Genomic DNA, 24,082 nt, shown 5'->3' with positions numbered 1-24,082 from the left:
GCATTTTCTCAGTTCCCACAACAACTCGGAGTTCCATTCATTATTACCTTCTCGTAATAACAATGCCTGTTGTAATACAACTGGGGGAAATTTGGGTGGGAGACTGGGCAAGGAGCTGCTCCAGACCACACACCTGGTAAATGATAGGGCTGGTTTTCAGCCTGTAGCTGTCAGACTCCAGGACCCAGACTCAGCCTCTCAGATCAGTGTCTGGAAACATGAATTTTACAGTGGAGCGAAGCTTAGACTGGACACTAAGGGAGAGCAATTTACAAACATCCGTAACTACTGAATAACAACAGTAGGATAACAAATATAAAGTGCTTAGACATAAGTTCTTGGCATTTAATAACTCAATCATCCCTGGTCCTTATTACTGGCATTGAGCGTCTGGTACATTTTTATTACATAGGGAAAGTTATCTAGTTGAGAGGCTGGTGGGTGTAGGACACATAAAAAGATGCTGTAAGTTAAGGCACGATAAGGTTTAGATCCCTGAGGAGTATGAACTCATCCCCTGCCTGAATGCCTTTGGTATTTATCTGCAATTCTGCCACTTGTAGACTCTAGCTTCATATCTCATACTTGTACCTCCATTTATCATCAAGCCCTGTTATTTCTTTCTTGAGAAGTGTCAGGATTTTTTTAAAGTTTATTATTTATTTTGAGAGAGAAACAGAGAATGTGCACGTACAAGTGGGGGAGGGGCAGAGAGAGTGAGGGAGAAGGAGAACCCAGAGACAGAATTGACAATACGGGGCTCGATCTCAAGAACTGAGAGATCACGGCCTGAGATGAAACCAAGAGTTGGATGCTTAACAGACTGAGCCCCCCCAGGTGCCCTTTTTTCCTTTCTAAAATTTCCAATGAAACCACCCAAACTTACACTCTAATAGCTGCTCCCTCGACTCCTGGCAATAGCCTGCCCACTTCTCCTTCTTGCCTTTCCAATCCTTCCAATGGTACATCCAGAATTCATTAAAGCAGTGGTACTTAAGCCTGAGAGAACATCAGAATCACCTGGAGGACTCCTGAAATCATTGATCACCCCGTGTTAAGGATTGAGTCAGTAGGAGGATGTGTGAAAATGTGAGTATCTAAAAAGTTTCCAAGTGGTGCTGATGCTGCTGGTCCGGGGACCACATTTTAAAACGACTGCCTTAAAAATAGAGCTCCTGTTCTGTCCTGAGCTCCCAGTTCAAACAACTTCATTAGTTCCACATGCCTACAAAAGTAATTACATATTCCTCAGCTCACCTTTCAGGTCTTCCATTTATAAGCCCCAAGTCACTTTGCCAGGCTTGCTTCTGGTTATCCCTTCTGCCCTGTTAACCCCGCACCTCCAGGGCCTGGCCACTCTGGGCTGCATACCCAGATATGTGCTACTAGCTTTCTGGGGAAGTTCTCAATCTCGTTAAGACCTACTGCCTCGTCTCCAGGATGGGCCTATCATTTCTCTTGCAGGGCTGTCGTGAAATTAGCAACATCAGCTAGGTATGGAATAAAGCTCGGCACAGGGCGGGTAGCTGAGGAGCTGCAGTGTTGTTATTTCCTTCGTCATTTAAACATAAATCAGGTGCTATTTTCTTTTAAGAGCAAGGTAAACAGTTCAGTCACTTAAATGCACACCCACACATATTACACCCTAACCACAAGAAACTAGTTACGAATTTTGGCAATGAACAACCAGAGAAGGGACAAAAGATATTTACCGAAAATTGCATTATGAGGAAACATGCTAAAATGTTAAAATTTTGGCATGCAACTATTATATATGTGAAGTGAGAATTTTTCTTACTTCCTTCCTTTTTTAATTTCCTAGAAGCCACACCTGCTCTCACCTATTGATGAATGGGGAAAATAATGGTGACGTAAATTACTTGGGGTTGGGGGGCAGATGCAGGGGATGGCCAGGTTGGTTATCCACACAGCTCGATAATATGGCGCCTAGTTTGGGGAGAAGGTTTGTGATTTGTAGGAGAGAAAAGCACTCCTTGTGTTGCATCCTTTACTATACTACAGCACTGTTTTTGCTAACTGAGCGGAGATGTGAACAAACATGTGAGTCCTAAAACCTACAGATTCACAGCAAAGAGTATTAATATTACTACATTTTGCTGTTAGAGGTAGAAAAATGCTCCCTCAGTTTTGAGACACACAAATGACCAATTTTGAATTGAGAGAACACAGTCGAATAGGACTTAGAAGCAGATGGTTTTATGCAAGACACTTTGCATAAAATAAAAAATAAACTGCTATAGGGTCTCTGGATATAACTTTGGATTACAGTAAAAAAAAAATGGGGAAGAAATAAATGAATGCTGGTAATAGTAATCGCTAACAATTACTGAGCACGTTCTGTATGCTTAGTACTGTTTTATAGGAACTAATTTAGTTTATTTTCACAACAATGCTATAAAGTGGGCACTGTTACCGCATTTTTAAGGAAACTGAATCGTAGAAAGATTAAATAGCTTGCTCAAGGTAACAAAGCTAGCGAATGGTGGAGAAGGAACTGAAGTCTAGACTGTCTGTTTACAGAGTCCACGTTCCTAACCACTAGACCGTTCATTCTGTTGATCATTCGACAAGTAGGTAAAATCATGGCACTGACGCAAATATGAAAATGTATCCATCTGCTGCACTCACGGCCTACTAAACTTCCGTTAACAGAGAGAGGAAGATGTCATCGTCAGACACCCCTGAGTTCCAGGCCTGGCTCTTATGGGTCATGCAAACTTGGACAAGTGACTTAACCTCCAAACTTCAGTTTCTTCACCTGGAAAATGAGAATGACAGCATCTATCTGAGAGAGTCCTCTCAAGGATTCATTCATGCAGCCAACAACTTGTTTTCAGGCTTTATTCAATGCTAGCCATTACACTACATCCAAGAGACAAAAAAGTATCACAGAGCTCAAATTCTTGAGTAAGAAGGGAAATCAAATAATCACATGAACTGAGGTATGATCACACAAGATGCTGAGATCTGACAGCCCACTTGTGCAGAAAGGCAGAGCAGTGAAGGGCTGTCCCAAGGAAGTGAGGTCAAAGTTCAGATGACTAAGAACCAAATAGGTAACAAGCAGAGGGGACACTGAACAGTAGCCTTGAAGGACAATATGAACTCTGGTCTTTCTCTTAGGAGCAACCAGAGGTCACTGGCAGATTCTGAGTAAGAATGACATAGATTAAATTAGATAATGACTGGGAGTGCCTAAGCACAATGTCCAGAGTGTAATAAGACCCCCATCCCTCCATTCCAAAAGTATCTCTCCTCTGACTCATTCCATTTTCATAACATGGCTGAATCAAGCATGTGAAACTCTTACAAGACTATTACAGCCTTAGAGATCAATCAACACTCGCTGTCCTACCCATTCCAGGACCAGGGCCAGACATTATAAAGAATACAAAGATGAATAACAGGCCCCGATTTCATGGAATTTAAGAATCTAGTCAGGAAGACAAAGATGATAGAAAGCTTCAATGGTTCCCTTTCTTTTCAGGATCAAGTCCAAAATTCCTCAGGAGGTAGGTAGAGGCCCTTTGTGATAGGCTGACTTGTCTCCTCTCCTTCCCCTCCCCCTCCACCACTACCAGCAGCCACCTTTTAGCAGGTCTGATCACAAGCTGCCCACTTCTGAAAGTTTTCCACATGCTGTTCCCTTTTTTCAGAGAGCCCTTCCCACCATTTCTAAGGATCAGTCCTATTCATCTAACCTTTTACAAGGTGTCAACTTTTCCCCTCCAGATAGCCTATCCTCACTTTCCCAGAGAGGGCAGCTCATCTATTTTCACCTATCCTTACAGCATTCATCATATTGCTACTGTTACATTATTGGCACGTCTGACTCCCATTCTGGACTCATTCCCAGAGGGCAGGAACTGAATTTGTTCTATTCGTTGTTGCTATTAAGTAATTATGGTGCCTGAAACAATACCTGACATAGCTGGATTCCCCACCCCCTTGCCCCCCAAAAACGTAAGGTGAGGGAAGTTGAGGAAGCTAGGAGGAAGAGAAGGGACTATTGTAAGAACAGTATAGTATAGTATGTATAGTAATATATAGTATGCATATATTATATAATATATAATATATAGTATAAGTTTATATATAATAAACTATAGTATGTATAGTAATGCTCAATGTATTTCAAAGATTAATGCCCCCTTCACCTTTTCTGGTGGGTAAAATGTACATATGGTGAAATGTACAGATCTTAAGAATACAATTTGCAGTCTGGCAACAGAAGAGAGACTATTTCTCCTAGCCTGTAGCTTGCCTTTTTTACTTTGTTAACAATCTATTTTGATCACTAGGTGTTTTTAATTTTAATGATGTCTAAGTGATTAATATTCTTTTCTTTCAGAGTTAGTGCTTTTTGTCTTCTCTGAGAAATCTTTGCAACTTTCAGGTCAAAAAAGTATTCTGTGGTTCCGCATGGAAACTGCCCAGTTGTAGTTTAAGCTTCTATGTTTGAATCTTACTCCTAGACCGGACTCCTGGGGTCCTTCTTTAGATACAAAAAAGCTGGATGGCTTTTGCCTTCTCTTTTTTCCAGCTACTTGTACTCATTTAGATATACTGCTGGACAAGGAAGGGAATTAAGCCACAGTTGATGGAAGAAGGAAAAAGAATGGAATGCAAACTAATTGGCAAATCATCTTGACATATTAGGCCCTTCAAGCTCTGCCATTACTTCAAAGCAATATTACAGATTACAGAGATTTTTCATTTTTATACTTAATTCAAAGACTGAAAGAGGCAATCATGGAAAACAAAACAGTTAGGATCACTTTATCTCAGACAGTATCTCTTTACAGGAGATTTTTAGAAAATGTACATTTATGGGGCAGAGGGCAGATTGGTGGCTGTGCGGGGCTAGAGGGAGGAGCAGTGGCTGACTGCAGATGGGCAGGGTGCTAGAAATGTTCTGAAGCAGGAGTGTGGTCATAGCGGCACAGCTGTATACATTTGCTAAAACTCACTGGATTGTTCGCTTACAAAAGGTGAATTCCATAGCATGTAAATTACATCTAAGCTGCTAAACAACAACAACAACAAAGTCAAGCTTGCTTGTTGGAGCCCCGAGGAAAACAAAAAGTTCAGAGTAGAGAAAATATAGTCTGTGTACGCTGGAAGGAAAGAAATTTCTGATTGAATATTAGATAAACTAAGGAGTTGGTTTAGAAGAGAAACGGATTGGGGCGCCTGGGTGGCGCAGTTGGTTAAGCATCCGACTTCAGCCAGGTCACGATCTCGCGGTCCGTGAGTTCCAGCCCCGCGTCGGGCTCTGGGCTGATGGCTCAGGGCCTGGAGCCTGCTTCCGATTCTGTGTCTCCCTCTCTCTCTGCCCCTCCCCCGTTCACGCTCTGTCTCTCTCTGTCCCAAAAATAAATAAACGTTGAAAAAAAAAATTAAAAAAAAAAAAAAAAAAGAAGAGAAACGGATTGCAAAGAAATGTGAAGAGAAGGAAAGTGTCTTCTCCTTTTGGATAAGCAGCTCACTCTGGGAACTGTTAAAATTTCACACACAACTTCTGTTTGAAACCAAAGATCACTTCTATGAAATATCTTTATCAGAATTATATAGATTCTATTAATATGCATTCCATTTAGACCAAGAGATAGTATTTCCCCTAAGGTCCCTTAATATTTTTTTTTATTTATTTTTTTTAATGTTTATTTTTGACAGAGAGAGACAGAGCATGAGTGGGGGAGGGACAGAGAGAGAGAAGGAGACACAGAATCCAAAGCAGGCTCCAGACTCTGAGCTGTCGGCACAGAGCCCAACGCGGGGCTCGAACTCACAGACCGCGAGATCATGACCTGAGCCCAAGTTGGACGCTCAACCGACTGAGCCACCCAGGCACCCTTAAAGTCCCTTAATATTAAATTAAATGATGTGTTAAATGTAATGATAAAGTTTCAAGAACTTTTTCAGTTTTGGGTTTTTTCCCCCCAATTTTCCCTACTGGTGGTGCTATAGAGTACTTGCTCCTCTGGGCCTCTGTGAATTAATAAGCAAGTTTTCCACTAAGATTAATAAATGTAATTAGCCCAGTTCAGGGAACATCCCAGATGCTTCTAGATCACCTTACTGCTTTTGTTTTGTTTTGTTGCAATCATGCTAAGTCACATACTCTTTTCCCCAAAACAACTGTTTTGCAATTCATGCCAAGACAAATAGAACGAACTTCTTTCCTACTCCGGATGGCCCAGCTCCTTTCACTGGCCACAGAATATTCTTTCGCATTATTCTTTGTTGGACAGAGTTTTCAGTTAACTGAAGGAAAATAATTTGGCCAGTGCTAAAAGAAGAAACATTTCCACCAAGCATCAGTCCTCTCCCCACAGTGCTCAAGCTTCTTGAAAACTAAAACCAGCAAACAAAACCCTCTAGGCTTTTCTTCTTGGAGAACATTTTAATTATGTTTTTAATATCTTTATATGTATTTCATATAGTATCTTGGGGAAAAGGTATAAATTATATATTTTTATATATATGAAAAATATTATATATATTTTAAGAGGAAAAGACCTCTGAGGGAAGCCCAGCTGTGGGAACTAAAGTTCCCTAACAAAGCATGTAATTAAGACCCACTTCTAAAAGGTTCTGTACAAAGAAATCTCACCAGTCCTACACTCTGCAGAAGCGGGCAACACTATACAGAAATCTACATAAATCACAAAACAATTGGCACAGTATAAATAAATCTAAGGAAATGGATTGATTTGCTAGATAAAGCAAAGGAAGGAATTTTGAAATAATATACAATAAGGGTCTTGAATGGGTTGAAAGAGCTTTTCCAGATATTTAGCTAAACTGAAATATAGAGTTATTTATAAAACCTCCAAAACAGTATTGAAAAGCATTTATTCTTTGAAAATCCACCAAATCAATAGATTTCAGTGAGCCAACAAGTAAGTTTCCAGCTAACCAGAGAAATCTCTAATAAAGGAATTCTGGGTTTCTATTTCTAATGAGTTAAGCTAACTCTTTACATACATACTAATACATATTCCCGCAGAGGCAGAAGGACATGCAATTGATGCGGTGGAGAAGGGAGAATTAAAAAAGTGAGGAGACGAGAAGATAGGTCCCTGGGGTCACCCTGCCAATCAACTCACTCTTTTGTGTTTGTGTTTGGTTTTGCTCTTTAATAGTCCTTGACAAGGTGACCCACCCTCTGACTCAATGTACAGACCTCACAGAATTTCTAACCATAACTCAGACAAAGCTAAGTTTTCTCCTTCAGATTACACACTTCAGGTATTTGCCCACAGCATGTAGACCCAATTCGCCCACCCTAGCCCCACCCACAAAAGGTTTCCCCACATGCCCTGTAGGCAGCAATCCTCAGGTTCACCTCACATACACGCTATGTTAGCGGTGTCTTTTCTGGATTTTTAACCTTCGCCTTCCATCCCATAACTCAATATAACCAGAAATAAGTCAAACACTCGGAGGGACAAGTGACTAGGCCTTAAGTCATATGACATGGTGATAAGTGTACCTTGGGGAAAAGGCCAAATTACAATTTTACACATGTATAGAAAAAAAATGTTCTATTAGGCTGAGCTATTTCATCAAATTTATGAATGTCCTTTACCAGCACAGAAAGTGACCGTCACATCCATAGGTCACAGATTGCCAATTCAACTCTTAAAATTTAACCATAATGACCATGAGAAACAATATTGTACTTTCACTGTGGTGGTTTGAAATCTGAAAGTTAGATACCATATTTGTCAGTTTAAATGTAAGTACTGTTGGTGGGAATGCAAACTGGTGCAGCCGTTCTGGAAAACAGTGTGGAGGTTCCTCAAAAAATTAAAAATAGAACTACCCTATGACCCAGCAATAGCACTACTAAGGAATTTATCCAAAGGATACAGGAGTGCTAATTCATAGGGGCACATGTGCCTCAATGTTTATAGCAGCGCTTTCAACAATAGCCAAATTATGGAAAGAGCCCAAATGTCCATCAACTGACGAATGGATACAGAAGATGTGGTTTGTATATACACTGGAATACTACTTGGCAATGAGAAGGAATGAAATCCTGCCATTTGCAGCAATGTGGATGGAACTGGAAGGTATTATGCTGAGTGAAATAAGTCAGTCAGAGAAAGACAGATACAGGTTTTCGTTCATATGTGGAACTTGAGAAACTTAACAGAAGACCATGGGGGGAGGGAAAGGGACAAAAATAGTTACAAACAGAGAGGGAGGGAGGCAAACATAAGAGACTCTTCAATACAGAGAACAAACTAAGGGTTGATGTGGGGTGGGGACGAGGGGAAAATGGGTGATGGACAGTGAGGAGGGCACTTGTTGGGATGAGCACTGGGTGTTGTATGGAAGCGATGAACCACGGGAATCTGCCCCGAAAACCAAGAGCACACTGTATACACTGTCTGTTAGCCAACTAGACAATAAATTATATTTAAAAAAATTTTAAAAAGGATTTTGTAGATTTCTCCTCAAAAATAGATAGATAGATAGATAGATAGATAGATAGAAAGAAAGAAAGAAAGAGGTATATTTGGTGACTTATTACCTGCTCCTAATTGGTCAGGAAAAAAAATAAATGGAAACAACTGCGTGCTTTAAATCCCAAAATGGATGTGTACACACAGAGAATGAACCTTGAAGGTTTTCGGCCGGTAAGATTTCTGCAAACCCTATTAGTCATTACATGAAATACCACAATATGACTCACCACCACCTACACAGTAATGTTCTCTGTGTCTGACAGACATGTTTTCACTCGATATATAAAAATAAGAAGTGAGATCCTACAAGCAAAGGCTGACTAATAGAAATAATTTTTAGTTTCTTACTGCCAATGGTTAAGTGTTTTACACTATTTCCTTTAAGAGTAGACAATGAAAACTATATCCAGTTCGCTAGAAAAAATCTGCCGCTAAACCTGGGGCTTATTTAGCTTCTTTGTGTTATTTCAACCAGAAACTCGGAGCAATGTTAACTTTTATTAGTATACATCACCAGCAGTTTTCCAGGAATCTACAATAAATAAATCTGTTCTAAATATGTCATAATCATCTCCCAGTATCCACCCAGCCACCCAAATATCCAGTTTTTTTTAAAAATATTTTTAATGTTTATTTATTTTTGAGAGAGAGAGAGAGAGAGACAGAGTGTGAGTGAGGGAGGGATAGAGAGAGAGGTAGACAGAATCTGAAGCAGGCTCCAGGCTCTGAGCTGTCAGCCCAAGGCCTGACGCAGGGCTTGAAATCACCAACTGTGAGATCATGACCTGAGCGGAAGTCAGACCGAGCCATCCAGGCACCCCAGCCAAATACCCAGCTTTTATACCTATAACCTGGTACAACTTCTGCTGACAAGGCTTAATTGGGAGAATTTCTTAGCAGTATCTCCCTCACCGAATGGAGGGGCTTTGTCTCCTAGAAAGGCACCCTAAGGCCCTGCGGGCAACCATGAAACCAAGTTCCACACGTGCCCCCTCCCTCAATGACTCTTGCCAGCCCAGGCCCCTCTCACACCTGCTCAGCATGCCCTTCAGAGACTTTTAGGCAGCTCAGATGACACTTTTAAGTTTTATTTGGGTCAAAAGATATTTAGCACAATAGATCGCTTCTCCCATATTGCAGCTATGTATTTTACCATGTCATATATGATAGAGACTGTTAAGGACAAAAAATAATTCTTAAACCCTATCAACTTATCCTTTCAATCTCTTGATGCCAGCCACTTTCATGCTCCCAGAGTAACTGACATCCAAATGAAGAAGATGAGTAAAGAGAATGACAAAGAGGTGGATAGGGGACAGGAAGGGTGCAGGGATCAGCCCGAATCCATACTACTACTTTGAGAATAATTCAGAATACATACCCAATTGCTGGAGGATTCAGCAGTCATTAATTCATGCATATATGCATGCATGCATGTATGCAAATAGTTACTGAGCATCTCAAGCATTAACCTTCAGTAATTACTCGTCTGGACCACAAGCATTTACTGAGCACCCACTCTGGTCCACACCCTGCTCTAGGCTCTGGGGGTCCTGAGGATAAAAAAAGCCAGATACAACGCTTGTATGTCATTCCGCTCTCTGAAAGTGCAAAGGTGTCTATCCATAGAGGATTTAACATAACGAGTGTCCATATGGGAATAAACTCAAAGCATCTGATTATTTCAAAGATGGCAAGAGACTTGATGACTTTTTCTTCCACGTGCAAAAAATGCCCATCTTTCCTGAAAACAACCTGTATATACATTCTAAGTGAGCTTTCATTTGGTTTAGTTTAGTTTTTAAATATCCCATTGTGTAATCAAATAAATAGCAGCTGTAGGATGTTTCCAGTGGATTCGTTTAAAATTGGACAGGAGAGAAAAAAAAATGCTGCATTTTCAGGGATCTTATTTAAAAAAAAAATACATATAGATATGGTTCTTCATCCATAAGCCAAAAAAATCATAACTAAAAGATGTAACTGGTCCTGAGCTCCTAGAACACGCATCAAGAAACAGCCTGAAATTCCTGAGTAATTTTGGGAATTGAAGGCGGGGGAAGGGAGGATTCCAAGTACAACGGATAAAATGACCGAGGACCATTAGAACTGAAATACACCATCCGCCTATTGTGCATTTACCTCTCAGAGGCCATGTGACATATGTTCTATGTGAGCAAATGATGTTTAGATGATTCCCAATGCAACAATATATATTCTCATGTGCAGTTATTTATACAAACTACCAAACTGTTCTAGCCATTATGGAAACACATTTTCAAAATTACACTTGAAAGCTTACCTAAACCACATGACTTATGGAGATGAAATTATTTCCCCCAGTCCTTTAAAACCCGTATTGATTTATTTGGGGACATACAGAGAGTTGGCAAGTCAGTACAGTGTGTTGACTTTGTGTAATTCGCACATGGTAGCCTGAGGATTAAGTTAAATAATCATATTTTAAATTGTAGTCAAAAGCTAAGTAAGTATATACTGCTCAGAGTCTCTTTACAATTCATAGTAATGAAAATCATCAAGGCCAAGGGGACTCATAACCATTTTTTCACTAACATCATTAGTTCAGACATGGTTTTGCATTATTTGTATTTAAAAAAAAAAAAAAAAGTTTTCATGTTTCTTTCCTCCACCTCTCCGCACTCTCCCATTTCAATCCCTGGAATCTAAATTTAGAAGCACCCAGAAGGGCACCTGGGTGGTTCAGTCAGTTAAGCATCCGACTCTTGATTTCCACTCAAGTCATGATTTCACGGTTCATGGGATCAAGCCCTATGTTGGGCTCTGCGTTGAAAGCACGGAGCCTGCTTGGGATCATCCCTCTCCCTCTCTCTGCCCCTCCCCTGCTCTCTCTCAAATAAATAAACGTTAAAAATAAATGAATAAATTTAGAAGCACCCATAAATAAGTGTATTGATTTATAGCAGAGCATCTAACATGGAGTCAAAAAACGAAACCTAACAGCCTATAGGAAAGGACATTTGGAATGAATCTGGCGAGACAAAACATAAATTTAGCACCAGAAGGAGCAAACTGGTTTTGTAGTTTTACCTTAAGCTTCACTGGGTTTGTTTAGTAAGTTAGAAGACAAGAAGGAAATTTAAGAAGCCATGTTGACCATCTTACTATCTCTAAGCAGACAGGGCCTCCAAGCAGCACAAAGAAATGTAGACTGTCAACTGGGATAAAGATCTACTACCAATCCTTCTTTGGTTCTTAGAATACAATGTTCTGTTCAGAAGTACAACACATATAAGCAAGCAAAACCACCTATATTAACATCACCTATGTCACAAACCGTCAGTTGTTCTCAGGGCCAAGATAATTTGTTTATAAAGTTCTGGGAGAGAGAGAGAGAGAGAGAGCGAGAGAGAGAGAGAGAGAGAGAGAGAGCGAGCCAGGGAGGGGCAGAGACAGAGACAGAATCTGAAGCAGGCTCCAGGCTCTGAGCTGTCAGCACGGAGCCTGATGTGGGGCTCGCACCCACGAACCATGAGATCATGACCTGAACCGAAGTCGGACACTTAACCAAATGAGCCACCCAGGTTCCCTCTGTAAGAAACTTTCTATTCTTAGTCATGGCCTTCAGTGTAAATGGTGAGTTTAAAAAACAAAGAGATAAAAAGTGTTGAAACTTTTCATCAATTGTAGTGATAGTGGAAGAATTTTTATTAAAAAGAGATTAAGACAGTCCTAGTAATAAAAGAAATTATGTTGGCAGCCTGTGGGAGATGAGTAACAATTCACGTAGCTAGGGGAAGAACAAAATTTGTATACTGCTAAGTCTGTAAGACAACTTTGGATTCCTGTAGCTCCTTTCATACCAAAATGACTTCAGAATATATTGAAAAATGAAGAGATTACTGATGTAAATTCCCAGATGAATTCACTTGGCACAGCTTAACTTGACCGTGAATTCATCTGACTCTGATACACCAACTAAATTCTCCCATTCCTGCTATCCTTATTTCTCATATCCTACGTTGGCTACTAATGTCCTCAGTAATTAGCAGTAATGAAACTGACCTATAGTAAGTAATTGACATTATAATTACATTTATGAGAATACAAATCCCATCAACCTATGGTATCCATGATCACCACATTCCCCATTGAGATTTAACTTTCACTGGTAATCCTCAATGGTATAAATGGTTGTTCTATGACCAATAATGATTTTCTTAATAAGTTTCTTTAAAATATGCTACATTTCCTGGAAGGCACAGCACTCTATAGTTTATTATCCTAAAATATTAGACCCATTGGCCAAATAAATGGGACACTAAGCAATGGATTCAAAAGAAAACAGATTAACCAGAAAACAGTGTAAAATGTAATTGGTCATATTTCAGATTTAGGAAAACTTGGGTCCATACTGCATATTATTTCCAACCAGCCATAAATTCATAGGGATGCACTGTGTTAGAAATGAAAGTTTTCCTCTAATCAATCTATGAAACTGATTCCAAATACACAAAACAGTGTGTGTACTAGAAGAGTGGAGATTTAGTGCAAAACACTTCAAAAATAATAGCCAGCCTTGTCTTAAACCTGGTTTCTCACCTAAAATCTCACCCAGGGCTATTTTACACATTTCACAAGGCAAGAGGGCTGAGGGAACTCGTTAGGAGATACCAATTCCAGTATCATTGCTGCTGTGGAATATTCTGCAGGGAACACTTAGCCCATCAATTCCAGGTGGATGCAGGAGTCTATGCACTGGGTAGAAGGGCAGAAAGCGGGAAGGGGGGGCTCCTAGTAATTCTCTATTTCCTTTTTATTTCAAAATTAAAGTGCCCTGAGGAGGTATGTGTTACAGCAAGATAGCATCTCATCTCAACAAGTGGACTCAAATGAAAATGTACTCAGAATCTATTCAAGAAGACACGAAACCTTTTGCTTAACTTACCAACACTTCAGAGACTGCAAAGAACAATGGTCATTTTTGTAAATGTAATCAAGTAGCAATATATTTTGCCGTACTTTCATACACAGTAAAACCCCGGATTTCAAGTAACTTGCTCTACAAGTGTTCCGCAAGACAAGTAAATGTTTCTAATAAATTTTAACTTGATAAACGAGCGATGTCTTGCAACAGGAGTAGTAGGTGACACCGAAGATCACATGATCACAACTGAGCCAATGGTTATTCTCTCTCTCTCTCTCTCTCTCTCTCTCTCTGCAGGATTGTGGGTGATCGTCTCCCCTTCTCAGATGCTTGGTCTCAGGTTGAGGTGTTTGGCAGAAATCAATGATTTTTCAGAACATTGGAAGGTGCCCACAACTGGCACTATTTTTTGATACTTCAAAGCACCTAGGAACAGTCCCCTGCTTTTCCATCCAAGAGTAAGCTTAGGAATGCTTTGCTTCATTCTAGGTCAGGCTGCCTGCAGATATAGACCGTTTCCTCTGCTGCCTTATTGCCAGTTACATTAAATACAGTATATGACAGAGTTTATTAATACTGTAGTCAACATCCGTACGAGCATATACAATGGCCCGCATGCAGAAAAAGACTCCATGGAGCCAAAAGATAGCAGTGATTCCATCAGTGATAGTAGTGAAAGTCGTCCTACACAGTACCCTCCTCTCTCTGGTCTCCCTCACACAACCATGAAGGTTTTCAAAGGAAAGTGCAGGTTAATTTGTTTATTTTTCTTTATATTTTGTATTTTATTATTTTGTTACTATATTATAGCATTGAGTTTCCATTTTTCCTTATGGGGAAATTCGCTTTGATATACAACTGCTGTGGATTGCAAGCATGCTTCTGGAACGAATTATGCTGGCAAACCAAGGTTTTATTATATTTGGTTTGCTGAGAAAACCTGTAAAAAAGCAGAGGTACCTTCCTCTCATTCAAATAAGAATCTGAGATATAGAATTAAATCAATAACACAACCGTCCCCATCCCCTTTTCCAGAACCGCTTCTCAGAAGCCCCAGTCCTCCCAGCTTCCTATTTCATGTTCCATCTACACTAAGCTTTCTGTTCTTTGAGCCTTCCTCCATACTTTCTCTCACCTCCCGGCCCCCTACTGTGCTGTTCTCAAGGTCTGTAACAATCTCTCCTCTTTGCTCTGATATTCCTACTAGATTTTCATGTCTTCACATTAAATGAAACCTCTCCCACAAAGCCTTCCAAGACCCTTCCACACTAAGTTAGGAAAATGTGGGGTTTACAATCTAGCAAGTTTGTTATTAACTTGACAGCTAAGCTAAGGAGTCAAGCAAATGAAAATCAAAATGTGTACCTTCTTTCTCACTCATGTAAGCTGAGTTGGAGAACTCAATTTTCATCTGAGGACAAGTGGCCTTGCTGAGATTTCAAGGCTGAATTAGACACTCACCTACAAGTGGTAGGGTCAGCTGGACAACTGTAGAACTCCCCAAGGGGAGCTCACTGCTAGGAAATTTATAGTACCACGGGCCACAAAACGTGTTTCCTGAAAGCTGGTTGATTGGCAGAGAAATCGACAGAGAAAGGGACTGAGGGAAGCATATTCCCATGAGGACTTGGAAGAGAAGCTAGGAATTACTGGGCAAGAGAGCTAGGTTTATAGATATGGAACCTGTGAGTGCAACTCCCTTCTTGTGAAAAAAAGGCAAATGAACATTCTTCCAACAATATATACTGCTGGAAGAGCCCCTCATAATCCTGGGGCACACTGGAAAAGATTGTGTATTTGCCTACTTCCCTGCTACACCTTTGGTCCCATAAATTCATTAACAACCATGGCTGCTTTGCTCACCAGTTATCTCAGGACACACAGCAGCCACTCATCACACACACACACCCTGAAAGAACTGACCGGTCAATTAGTGACACATCCTTCTATTCATCCCAAAGGAAATCTATTTGCTAACATTGAGATGAAAAAGTTACTTGAATAAGGACAACTTACAGATTCATGATGCCTAGGGGTCTTCAAATAGGTCAGCAAAAACAATCTAAGACCTTTAGAAGCCTGTAGAAAAGGCAAGACTATAGCTGAATCTTATTTTATGGGAACAGTGTTGACTCTTGGGTTGGTTATGCTCACGATGTGTGGCTGAAGCAAAGGACAAAGCAGAAAAAGTGGGGAAAGGAGGTGGGGGAGGTAATACAGGAAAAAAAGGATTGATGCTCGAAAGGCATAAAATAACAGAGTTGGCAGAGATTACACAAACTCTCAACTCAATTTTAACCAGATCAGTTAAAATTGTTAGCATAGAGACTATTTCTGTGTGGAAACTCACAAAAATAAATTAATTAGATAGTTAAAAAATTCCCAAGTTACATGTTCTCAGTTCTCCAGGAGCCATCGAACAGCTTTAGAAACAGCAGGTCAATCGGTAGGAAGTAATAACAAGTGTCGGCAGAGATAGGGTCAAACTGGAACCCTCATACACTGCAGATGGGAATGTAAAATGGTGCAGACACTTTGGAAAACAGTCTGGCAATTCCTAAAAATTTAAGCATTGTGTTAGCATATGGCCCAGAAATTCCACTCCTAGGTCTGCACCTGTGCGAACTGAAAATATATTTCCACGCAAAAACTTGGGTATGAATAAAGTTTACAGTGGCATTATTCATAATAGCTGAAGACTGGCAACAATCCAAATGTCTGTCAATGATGAATGGAGAAACAAAATGTGGTATGTCCATACAGTGGAGTATTATTCAACCATAGAAGGAAAAGAAGTATCGATACATGCTGCAACATGGATACACTGAAAAGATTACGGTAAGTGAAAGAAGCCGGTCACAAAGGACCACATATTACACGATTCCATTTTTATGAAATACCCAGAATAGACAAATTCACAGAAACAGGAGTAGATTAGAGGTAGTCAGGGAATGGTGAGCTGGGGAGAAATGCGAAGTGACAGGTAATGGGTAAGGGAGTTACTTTTGGAGGTCATGAAAACATGCTAAAATTTATTGTGGTGATGTTTGCACAACTAAAAGCCATTGAGCTGTACACTGTAAATAGGTGGATTATAGTCTGTGAGTTATATCTCAATAAAGCTGTTAGGGAAAAAAAAAATAGGCAGGGTTTTGGACTGGGACCCCCAGGAACCACTACATCCTGAAATTGGAACGAGTCTGGTTCCACTGCCTATGGCGGGCACTCCTCAGGGCCCACCCTCCTTACAGATTCCCGTGGCTGACCTCCCGCTCAGGCTTGCTTTATTTATGAGATGATAAGGTTGCAGCAAGCAATTCTGAAGGCAACCTATTTGGTACCGCTCATTTAAAAACATTAAATGAGTGTGTCATCAGAAGAGGCCAAGGAAACTAGCTGACACCAACCGGCTGTGATGAGATGCTTTCCAACAGATACAGAGGTAAAATGCCCTGCAAGTTAGGACCCACACTGGCTCACTCACAGCGGGCAGGTTAGCTTTCAAGAAAAGGAAAAACCTGGGATATGTGCTTAGGGTGTTGTTCCCAGGAAATACTTATCTCCCATCCTTCTCATTGCACTAGGATGTGGGTTATAAAGCACCTAAGAGGTGCCCCCCTTTTTAAAGAAGTTATCTTCTTTATACCAATCCTATCACAGAGACGGTATTGTCCCATTGTATAGGCAAGGCAATAAACTTAAATTCCAATAGAAACCGTCTTAAAGGCAGTCACCCCGGGTTGCAGAGCAGTCTGACTCCACAGGCCAAGCACGCTCCCGTTCCCCACCTGGCCTCCCTATCCTGTGCACGGGCAGAGGCAGAAGCGCTTCTGCGAACACTCAAGAGAACCCACAGAGGTTTCCCATGGCTCTGAGCCCACCTCTCTTGCCCCAGCACACCCCTGGCCATTGGATGGGTTTGTGGTCTAAGTCCCTGAAGTAAGGAGTGGACAGAAATCCATCCGTCACTCACCGGGACAGATACAAACCTCAATATAATTTGTTTTCCAATGGTTTCGGCTTAAAGTTCTGGTTTGGCATTGGCTTTTTAACAACTAACAGCTGTAGGCAATTTCCACACAGAATAAAGACATCAATAAGGCAGAGGAGTGGAATTTTCTCCCTTATGAATAAAGAACAATGAGCTGCCTTCAAGATGTACATGGAGCTGCCACCACACAGGCTCTGGCTTAGGTCTCATCTGGGGAATCTGATAGAGCACAATTGAAAAGACAGTGGATGTAGAGGCTGTGAGGGTACTAACTCTGCCCACCAGCTCCAACTACCACCAAGTGGGCCCTCATCTATCTCCTTAGGTGGGCTTTGTGTTTTCAAATACTTTAAATGGGATACACTGGACCAGATGGACTTGACAGATACATTCAGAACTTCTCATCCAAAAGCAGCAAAATACACATTCTTCTCGAGTGCACGTGGAACATTCCCCAAGATAGATCACATACTGGGTCATAAAATACTTTACGTGGGAAATAAAACCAAGCCCATGAATACATTATTGCCCTTCCTGATAGCCATCGTGGTAGATGATTCACTGCCTCTCCCTGGAAGAGGATTGTATGTCCTCCACTGCCCCAGTGACCTCAGGATTGTCCATGCGACTTGTGGTGCCAGTCTCTACAGAAGGATGATTCATCCTTCCCCTGTGATCTCAGGAGTGGCCACGTGATTTTCACCTGCCAAAGAAATGTGGGCAGAAGTGCCACATGCCATTTCCAAGCATAAGCTTAGAGCCCACTAGCAGTTTGCCATGTCCCTCCTTACTCTTCCACCAGGCCTGGGTCTTGTATGAAAGATGGTGAGGAACAAAACCACACCTGGCCCACAATGGACATGCAGCATTAGCAAGGGATAAGCTGTTGTAGTTTGTAACCGTCACAGGATGAACTAGCTGAGATGACTGAGACAGCCATTGACACCGATCCCCTCCACTTCCCTTCTTACCTTCAATCACTCACAGCTCACATCCTCCAGAACGTCTTCCTTGACCACCCTCCTCATCACTGTCCTATACCTCACGACACATCTACACACCATGCAGAGGTGGGTTGTGCTTCTTCCTCTAGTGGCATTGTACTTTTTTATCAATCCCCTTTTGCTACTGAAACTGTCAGCTGTTTCAGAGAAGGTTCCAGTTTCCCACTTCGAACCTCCCCATTAACACCTAGAACATAATCTCTGCATGCAGAGGTGGGAGAGGGGAGAGATTCCATAAACACCAAAAATATTCATCAACATCGTAAAATACAAACATGCTGCCAACAGCCATCTCTTCTTTTTCCCAACCAATTCTGGTTGGTAACAGGCTTGGTAATACTCTCATATTGCCTTATCTTATAGGGTAAGTCTATAGGTACATTCTGTTCTGGAAGAGCTGGAGTGGACTGATCGCTTCAGATATTACCCCTGGAGGGCAGTAACACAGCCTACATTACTTTCTGACCTAAGAGTCATGCAAAATGATAGCACTCTCGAGTATCTGTTGAATGATACAAATGGTCTGATTCGTCCGATTAGAACTAACTCCATTACAAAATGCCGGCAATGATCGAGGGAGGATAGAGTACTCATGTAACATTTATTGAGCACCCAACGAGGGCCAGGCACTGGGCCATTCCCACTATGTATTACTCTCACTTCGACACTACATCACACTAGAAGGAGGACTTATTTTTTTTCTCACTTTCCAGAAAACAGGCGCATATGCTTCTTCCATACTTAGATAATAAAGTCAGAATAGTAACTTGAACCAACGTCTTCCTAATCCACATGCCAGGACTCTTTGAACTATGCCATAATATACCTCTGTAACATGGAATGGAAAGAAATACTACTTCAGAGGTACCTAAAAGGTTAAGCTGAAGAGATCACTTACATCTTTTGAGAAGAGGTCCTACACCAGATATCTCTCTCACTTCAGTACAGTGGATTCTAAAATATGACAGGATCCATGAAAAGCTTCCCACAACACTTATTACTACAGTCTGATCATTAGGTTAAATAATTAACTGCCTTAAGTAATAATGGCTTTCATCAAAGGATCTGGGACAGGAAGAGGAGTAGGACTAACTGTTAAGAAGACATTCATACAGCACACTGAGAGTAGGGGTGGAGAAAGCGTTAGAGAATTGGGGGGCTGTGAGGCAGAGGACACAGGTATAGACTCACGCTGGGATGGAGGGGAACAGGAGAAGCAACTTGGGATGTGATTCGGCCACATATTCGAAGATCTCAGGGCCTAAATCCCTTCACTTAAAGCAAAGCCCTCTGATGTAGTAAAGCTACCTTCTTCTTTCTCTTCCTCCAGAGGCTCAGTGCCCACAGCTGGGGTGCCAATACAAAGGGGTCATTGCACTGAAGAAGGGCGAGCCCATGGCTAACCAAACGAAACCAGGCACACCCTCTCCTCTTCCTCCTGGCTCCCCACCACCGGCAGGAAGCAAGCTGGAGACTCACCACAAGTTCAGTGAACATGACATCCAGCTCCTCCACAGGGGGCATGGGTAATGCTGGCTCCATGGTCTGAAGCGCAAAGTTGCTATCGTTTCGCAGCCGATAGGTGATTTCCGGGTGATCATTATTTCGGAAACAGCAAAAGATGAATGAAATCCCCCGTCCACCTCTCTTCCTTGGGGCCATGGCGGATTTCTGTTCTATTTCTTGAAGTGACTAAACTCTGCAAAAACAAGACATGACATGGTTAAAGGTGCAAAAATGGATAAAAGATTTTTTTTTTTTTTAAAGCCAGACCAATTCAAGAAAGATCCTCTGCCCTGGAGGCAGTTGATAGCCTGCAGGGCATAAAGAGGACAACCCCAAGATGGTTTGGAGTTCAGTTACACAAAGAGCACATCCTTCTACTCACTTGTTGAATGTTTCCTGTGACCAACTGCTGAGCAAACAGTACAATTCTCCCCCTCCACACCACGGCACATGACCCAGTCGCACTGGGCTACTGGCCATTCTTTGCCTATCACATGCTCTTTCTTGCCAACCCATCTTGTTCTTTAACATCCCCTGAAAGAATGACCTTCTCTTCCTCACCCCTTAGGAATCCAGGATCTCTTATCCTTTAAAGTTTGATACCAACGTCCTCTTTCTCACCTTCCCAAAGGAGAATTAATATGTATGCTAAGGCATATCTACCCATTCCAGCTCATATCATATTCTAAGTTCGTTAAGAGAGTATTGTCCTGTTAGACAGCCAATAACTTCAAGTCAGGGGAAGGGACTGACCATCAAACACCTTGTTGGCCCTAGTGCCCTGCACAGTGCCAGGAAGGAAGGAGGCACTCAGTTCATGTTTATCATGTTGAATAATTTAAATTCATAACAAACGAAGAGTGATTTCACATGAGCTTTCCAAACAGAAAAGATCAAAGGAGTTCACCAATACAGAGATAGTCATAGTATATTCACATAACAGAATACTATGCACTCATTTAAAAACAACACGGCATCTGTATATGTAGATATGAAAACATGTTCAAGATACTTTATGATATACTGTACGTATTACAGGATTACATGTTTTAAAGAATGCATATTTGTTTTTATGAATATATGTAAGAATGGGCAAATAGCACTAACCTCTAAAATAAAAACAGGGGATTGGAAAACTATCCTTTTTCATTTGGTACCCTTTTGAATTTGAATTTTTTTTAATGTTTATTTATTTTTGAGACAGTGCAAGCAGGGGAGGGGCAGAGAGAGAGGGAGACACAGAATCCAAAGCAAGCTTCAGGCTCTGAACTGTCAGCACAGAGCCTGACACGGGGCTTGAACCCATGAACTGTGAGATCATGACCTGAGCCGAAGTCAGACACTTAATCGACTGAGCCACCCAGGTGCCCCTTGAATTTGAATTTTTACCATAAAAATACATTTTTAGGGGCACCTGAGTGGCTCAGTCAGTTAAGTGTCCAACTGTGGCTCAGGTCATAACCTCACGTTGCGATTCCTGAGTTCGAGTCCCATGTTAGGCTCCATGTTGACAGCTCACAGACTGGAGCCTGCTTTGGATTCTGCATCTCCCTCTCTCTCTGCCCCTCCCCTGCTCGTGCTCTCTTTCTCTCTCAAAATAAATAAACATTAAAAGAAATTTTTAAAAAACACATTTTTAATTATTATATAGTTTTTTGTAATTATATGTATTGCCTTGGGAAAATTCCAAAGTTACACTGTCAATTGAGAAAAGCAAATCAAAGAATGATACGTACAACACGATGCCATACTGGCTTTTAAAAAACCAATCTCATACAACATTACAAGCTCCAGTAGAAGTTTTCATAAATAACTATGATTTACAAACACTTCTGGAGTCAAGATCTCGCTCACTTAAGGGATGGTGGTCTCCAAAAGCCAGTGACTAGAAGTCTTTAGAGGGAAGGGAAGGTAAATGTTAAGAGCAGGTTGTCCCTCATGTAGCCCTATGTGATACTCCAACTGGCTCTGGAATAACAACTTGGCCGAGACATCCAATATCCCAAACTGTTGAAGCATATATCTCTTGGCCTAAAGTGTACTTGTTCAATGTCATAGGAGACATGTGCAGTGCCTGGGATTCCTTTGGCAGATGTGTGTTAATACCTCTTATATACCAGGCACTATAAGCACTGAAGGATACATAAAGGAAATGGGTCACTAGGAGATTATAATCTGGTGGGAGAGAGTGGTACACCAAACAGTTATAAAAAGGCAATATGGTATATTATACCAGTGGATGCTACGTAATCGAGCAGGAAGTACATAGGGGAGAATGAGGGTATGGTCCCTGATGGACGAGTGGAGCTTCGATAGATTATGGAAAGCAGGGCATTTTGGCAGAAGGCACAGCGCAACCAAAGGCATGGTGTGGGAAGGGGCATGGAGTACATAGGGAATGAGCAGTGGTGTGGCACAGCTTGTGTTATATAACACAGCCTTCCCACAGCAAAACCCTGGGGCTCTCATCTTCCTGATCAAAACCCACTGAAGTCTCTCCGATACCAATCTAAACTGGCTTTCAGTGCTCCATCAAATCAGATCCAACTCAACTTCTCTGTCTTTCCTATTTCCTTGAAAGTATCTTTCACTTTAGCCAACAGACCATTTTCCATGCCCCATTCACATCCCACGCTCCTCTCTTCTTCCATCCCAGTGGTCTGCTCATTCCTTCTGCCTTTATCTTTGTCAACACGCTCCCATCCTGCCAGCACCCACACTGACAGTACTGAGTATGGTGAGCCCATCCACGGCTGGTGAAAACTGAAATTTGTTTCAACGTTCCTGAAGGGCAGTTTACCGACGCCTTTCACTCATACTTTTGACTTGAAGTATTTCTACTCCTAGAAATATATCCCAATGGAATATTCCGAGATACTATCAAAAATGTGGTCACAACAATTTTCAAAGCGTTACCTAATAACCAATAAACAAAGGCATTAAATAAGTTCTAGTTATAGGAGACTATACGAAAAGGTTAATCATGGTATAACTAGATGACAGATGACCAAGCAGTCCTCTCTAAAAGAATATTTAATGACATGCGCATTTTAAATGTAAAATAAAGAATAGGTATCCAGTGTCCCATTTATGTACGAACAAGTGTACATATATGAGCTGTCAGGATGGGAGCGTGTTGACAAAGATAAAAGGAAAAAAGGATAAGAGAAACAGCACAATGTGAGCCAACAGTAAGCTTGTGTCAAAAACACCAAAAAATTTCTTTGTACTTTCCCAAGTTGTCACAATGAAGACATACTACTTTCACAATCAAATGAAGATGAGATTTAAAAAAACAAAACAAAACAAAAAAAAAACTGTATGATCATTTGTTTATATGACAGATGGAAGGAGGGGAATGTGTATGCAAAAATGTTCTTACCAAAAATATCCAAGTTATGGTGATCTATACACCAGTGTCCCAAACTATCTGAGGCGAAGGATGAGTTGCTTCCCTCCAATCTGTCAGCAACGTATTTTTGTAAAATAGAGTACAACTATTTCAGCAATGGCAAAATGCTAGAACAATTTCTCTAAGAGTGCAATTCTTGTATTCTTTGTTAACCAGCATGGGGAAGGAGCAATACCACTGATGTACACAAGGAGATGGGAGTTCAGACTTAGTTCACTAAAAGACAACTGTGAATGTCTGTCTCCGACGTATGTCCTCAGGACCCAGCCATGTCCCCCTTGGCAGCCAGGCCAGAGTCCTGCACACCCTGTTACTCAACTGTCAGTAAGTATACTGAAGAGACCGTTCAGGGATTAGTGTCAAGGTCTGCATGACTAAGCACCTCTGTATGGGGGTAAGGAGGCAGCATTCACGCTACTGGAAGACGGGAGAAAACAAAAACAAAAAAACAAAAAAACAGGCAAGACCCAGCTCATGGAAGGCCACATGGTCCATGCTTAGCTTTCAAGTTTATTTCCAGGCAGTCTTGCTAACCTATCCCATTGAATGTGGTCTGGGCCCTCTTAGCATGTTGTGACCCTTATGAGGCAGAGCCAACACTTACTGCAATTTGTGGTCTGGGTCTTACTTCCCCTATTGAAGAGTCAACTCCATGAGAAAAAGTGCCCACAGCTTGTGTCACTTAGTGCCTCACACACATAGGAGCATGACCCAAGTATTTGGGAAATGAATAGAGAGCAACTTTACTTTTGTACTTTATAG

At 41.3% G+C, this 24,082-nt stretch overlaps 1 protein-coding gene across 4 annotated transcripts in view; it reads right to left on the bottom strand.

Moving 5' to 3' along the window:
• The window catches only part of DAAM1 (dishevelled associated activator of morphogenesis 1), a 176,150-nt gene that overhangs the window by 86,898 nt on the left and 65,170 nt on the right, over window positions 1–24,082 (bottom strand). For all 4 annotated transcript variants that reach the window (XR_005790927.1, XM_040477281.1, XM_040477283.1 and 1 more), the window contains one exon: window positions 19,882–20,101. Coding sequence is in view for 3 of the 4 variants with exons in the window: in XM_040477281.1 (XP_040333215.1) it covers window positions 19,882–20,064 (183 nt within the window). In the remaining variant the exon portion in view is untranslated. The remainder of the gene's footprint in view (window positions 1–19,881; window positions 20,102–24,082) is intronic.

This window comes from Herpailurus yagouaroundi, unplaced genomic scaffold (assembly GCF_014898765.1).
Source record: "Herpailurus yagouaroundi ecotype Mexico unplaced genomic scaffold, PumYag 141, whole genome shotgun sequence".
Lineage (NCBI taxonomy): Eukaryota > Metazoa > Chordata > Mammalia > Carnivora > Felidae > Herpailurus > Herpailurus yagouaroundi.
The sequence above is the reverse complement of the archived record's forward strand: the minus strand, read 5'-3'. Positions and strand labels throughout refer to the sequence as shown.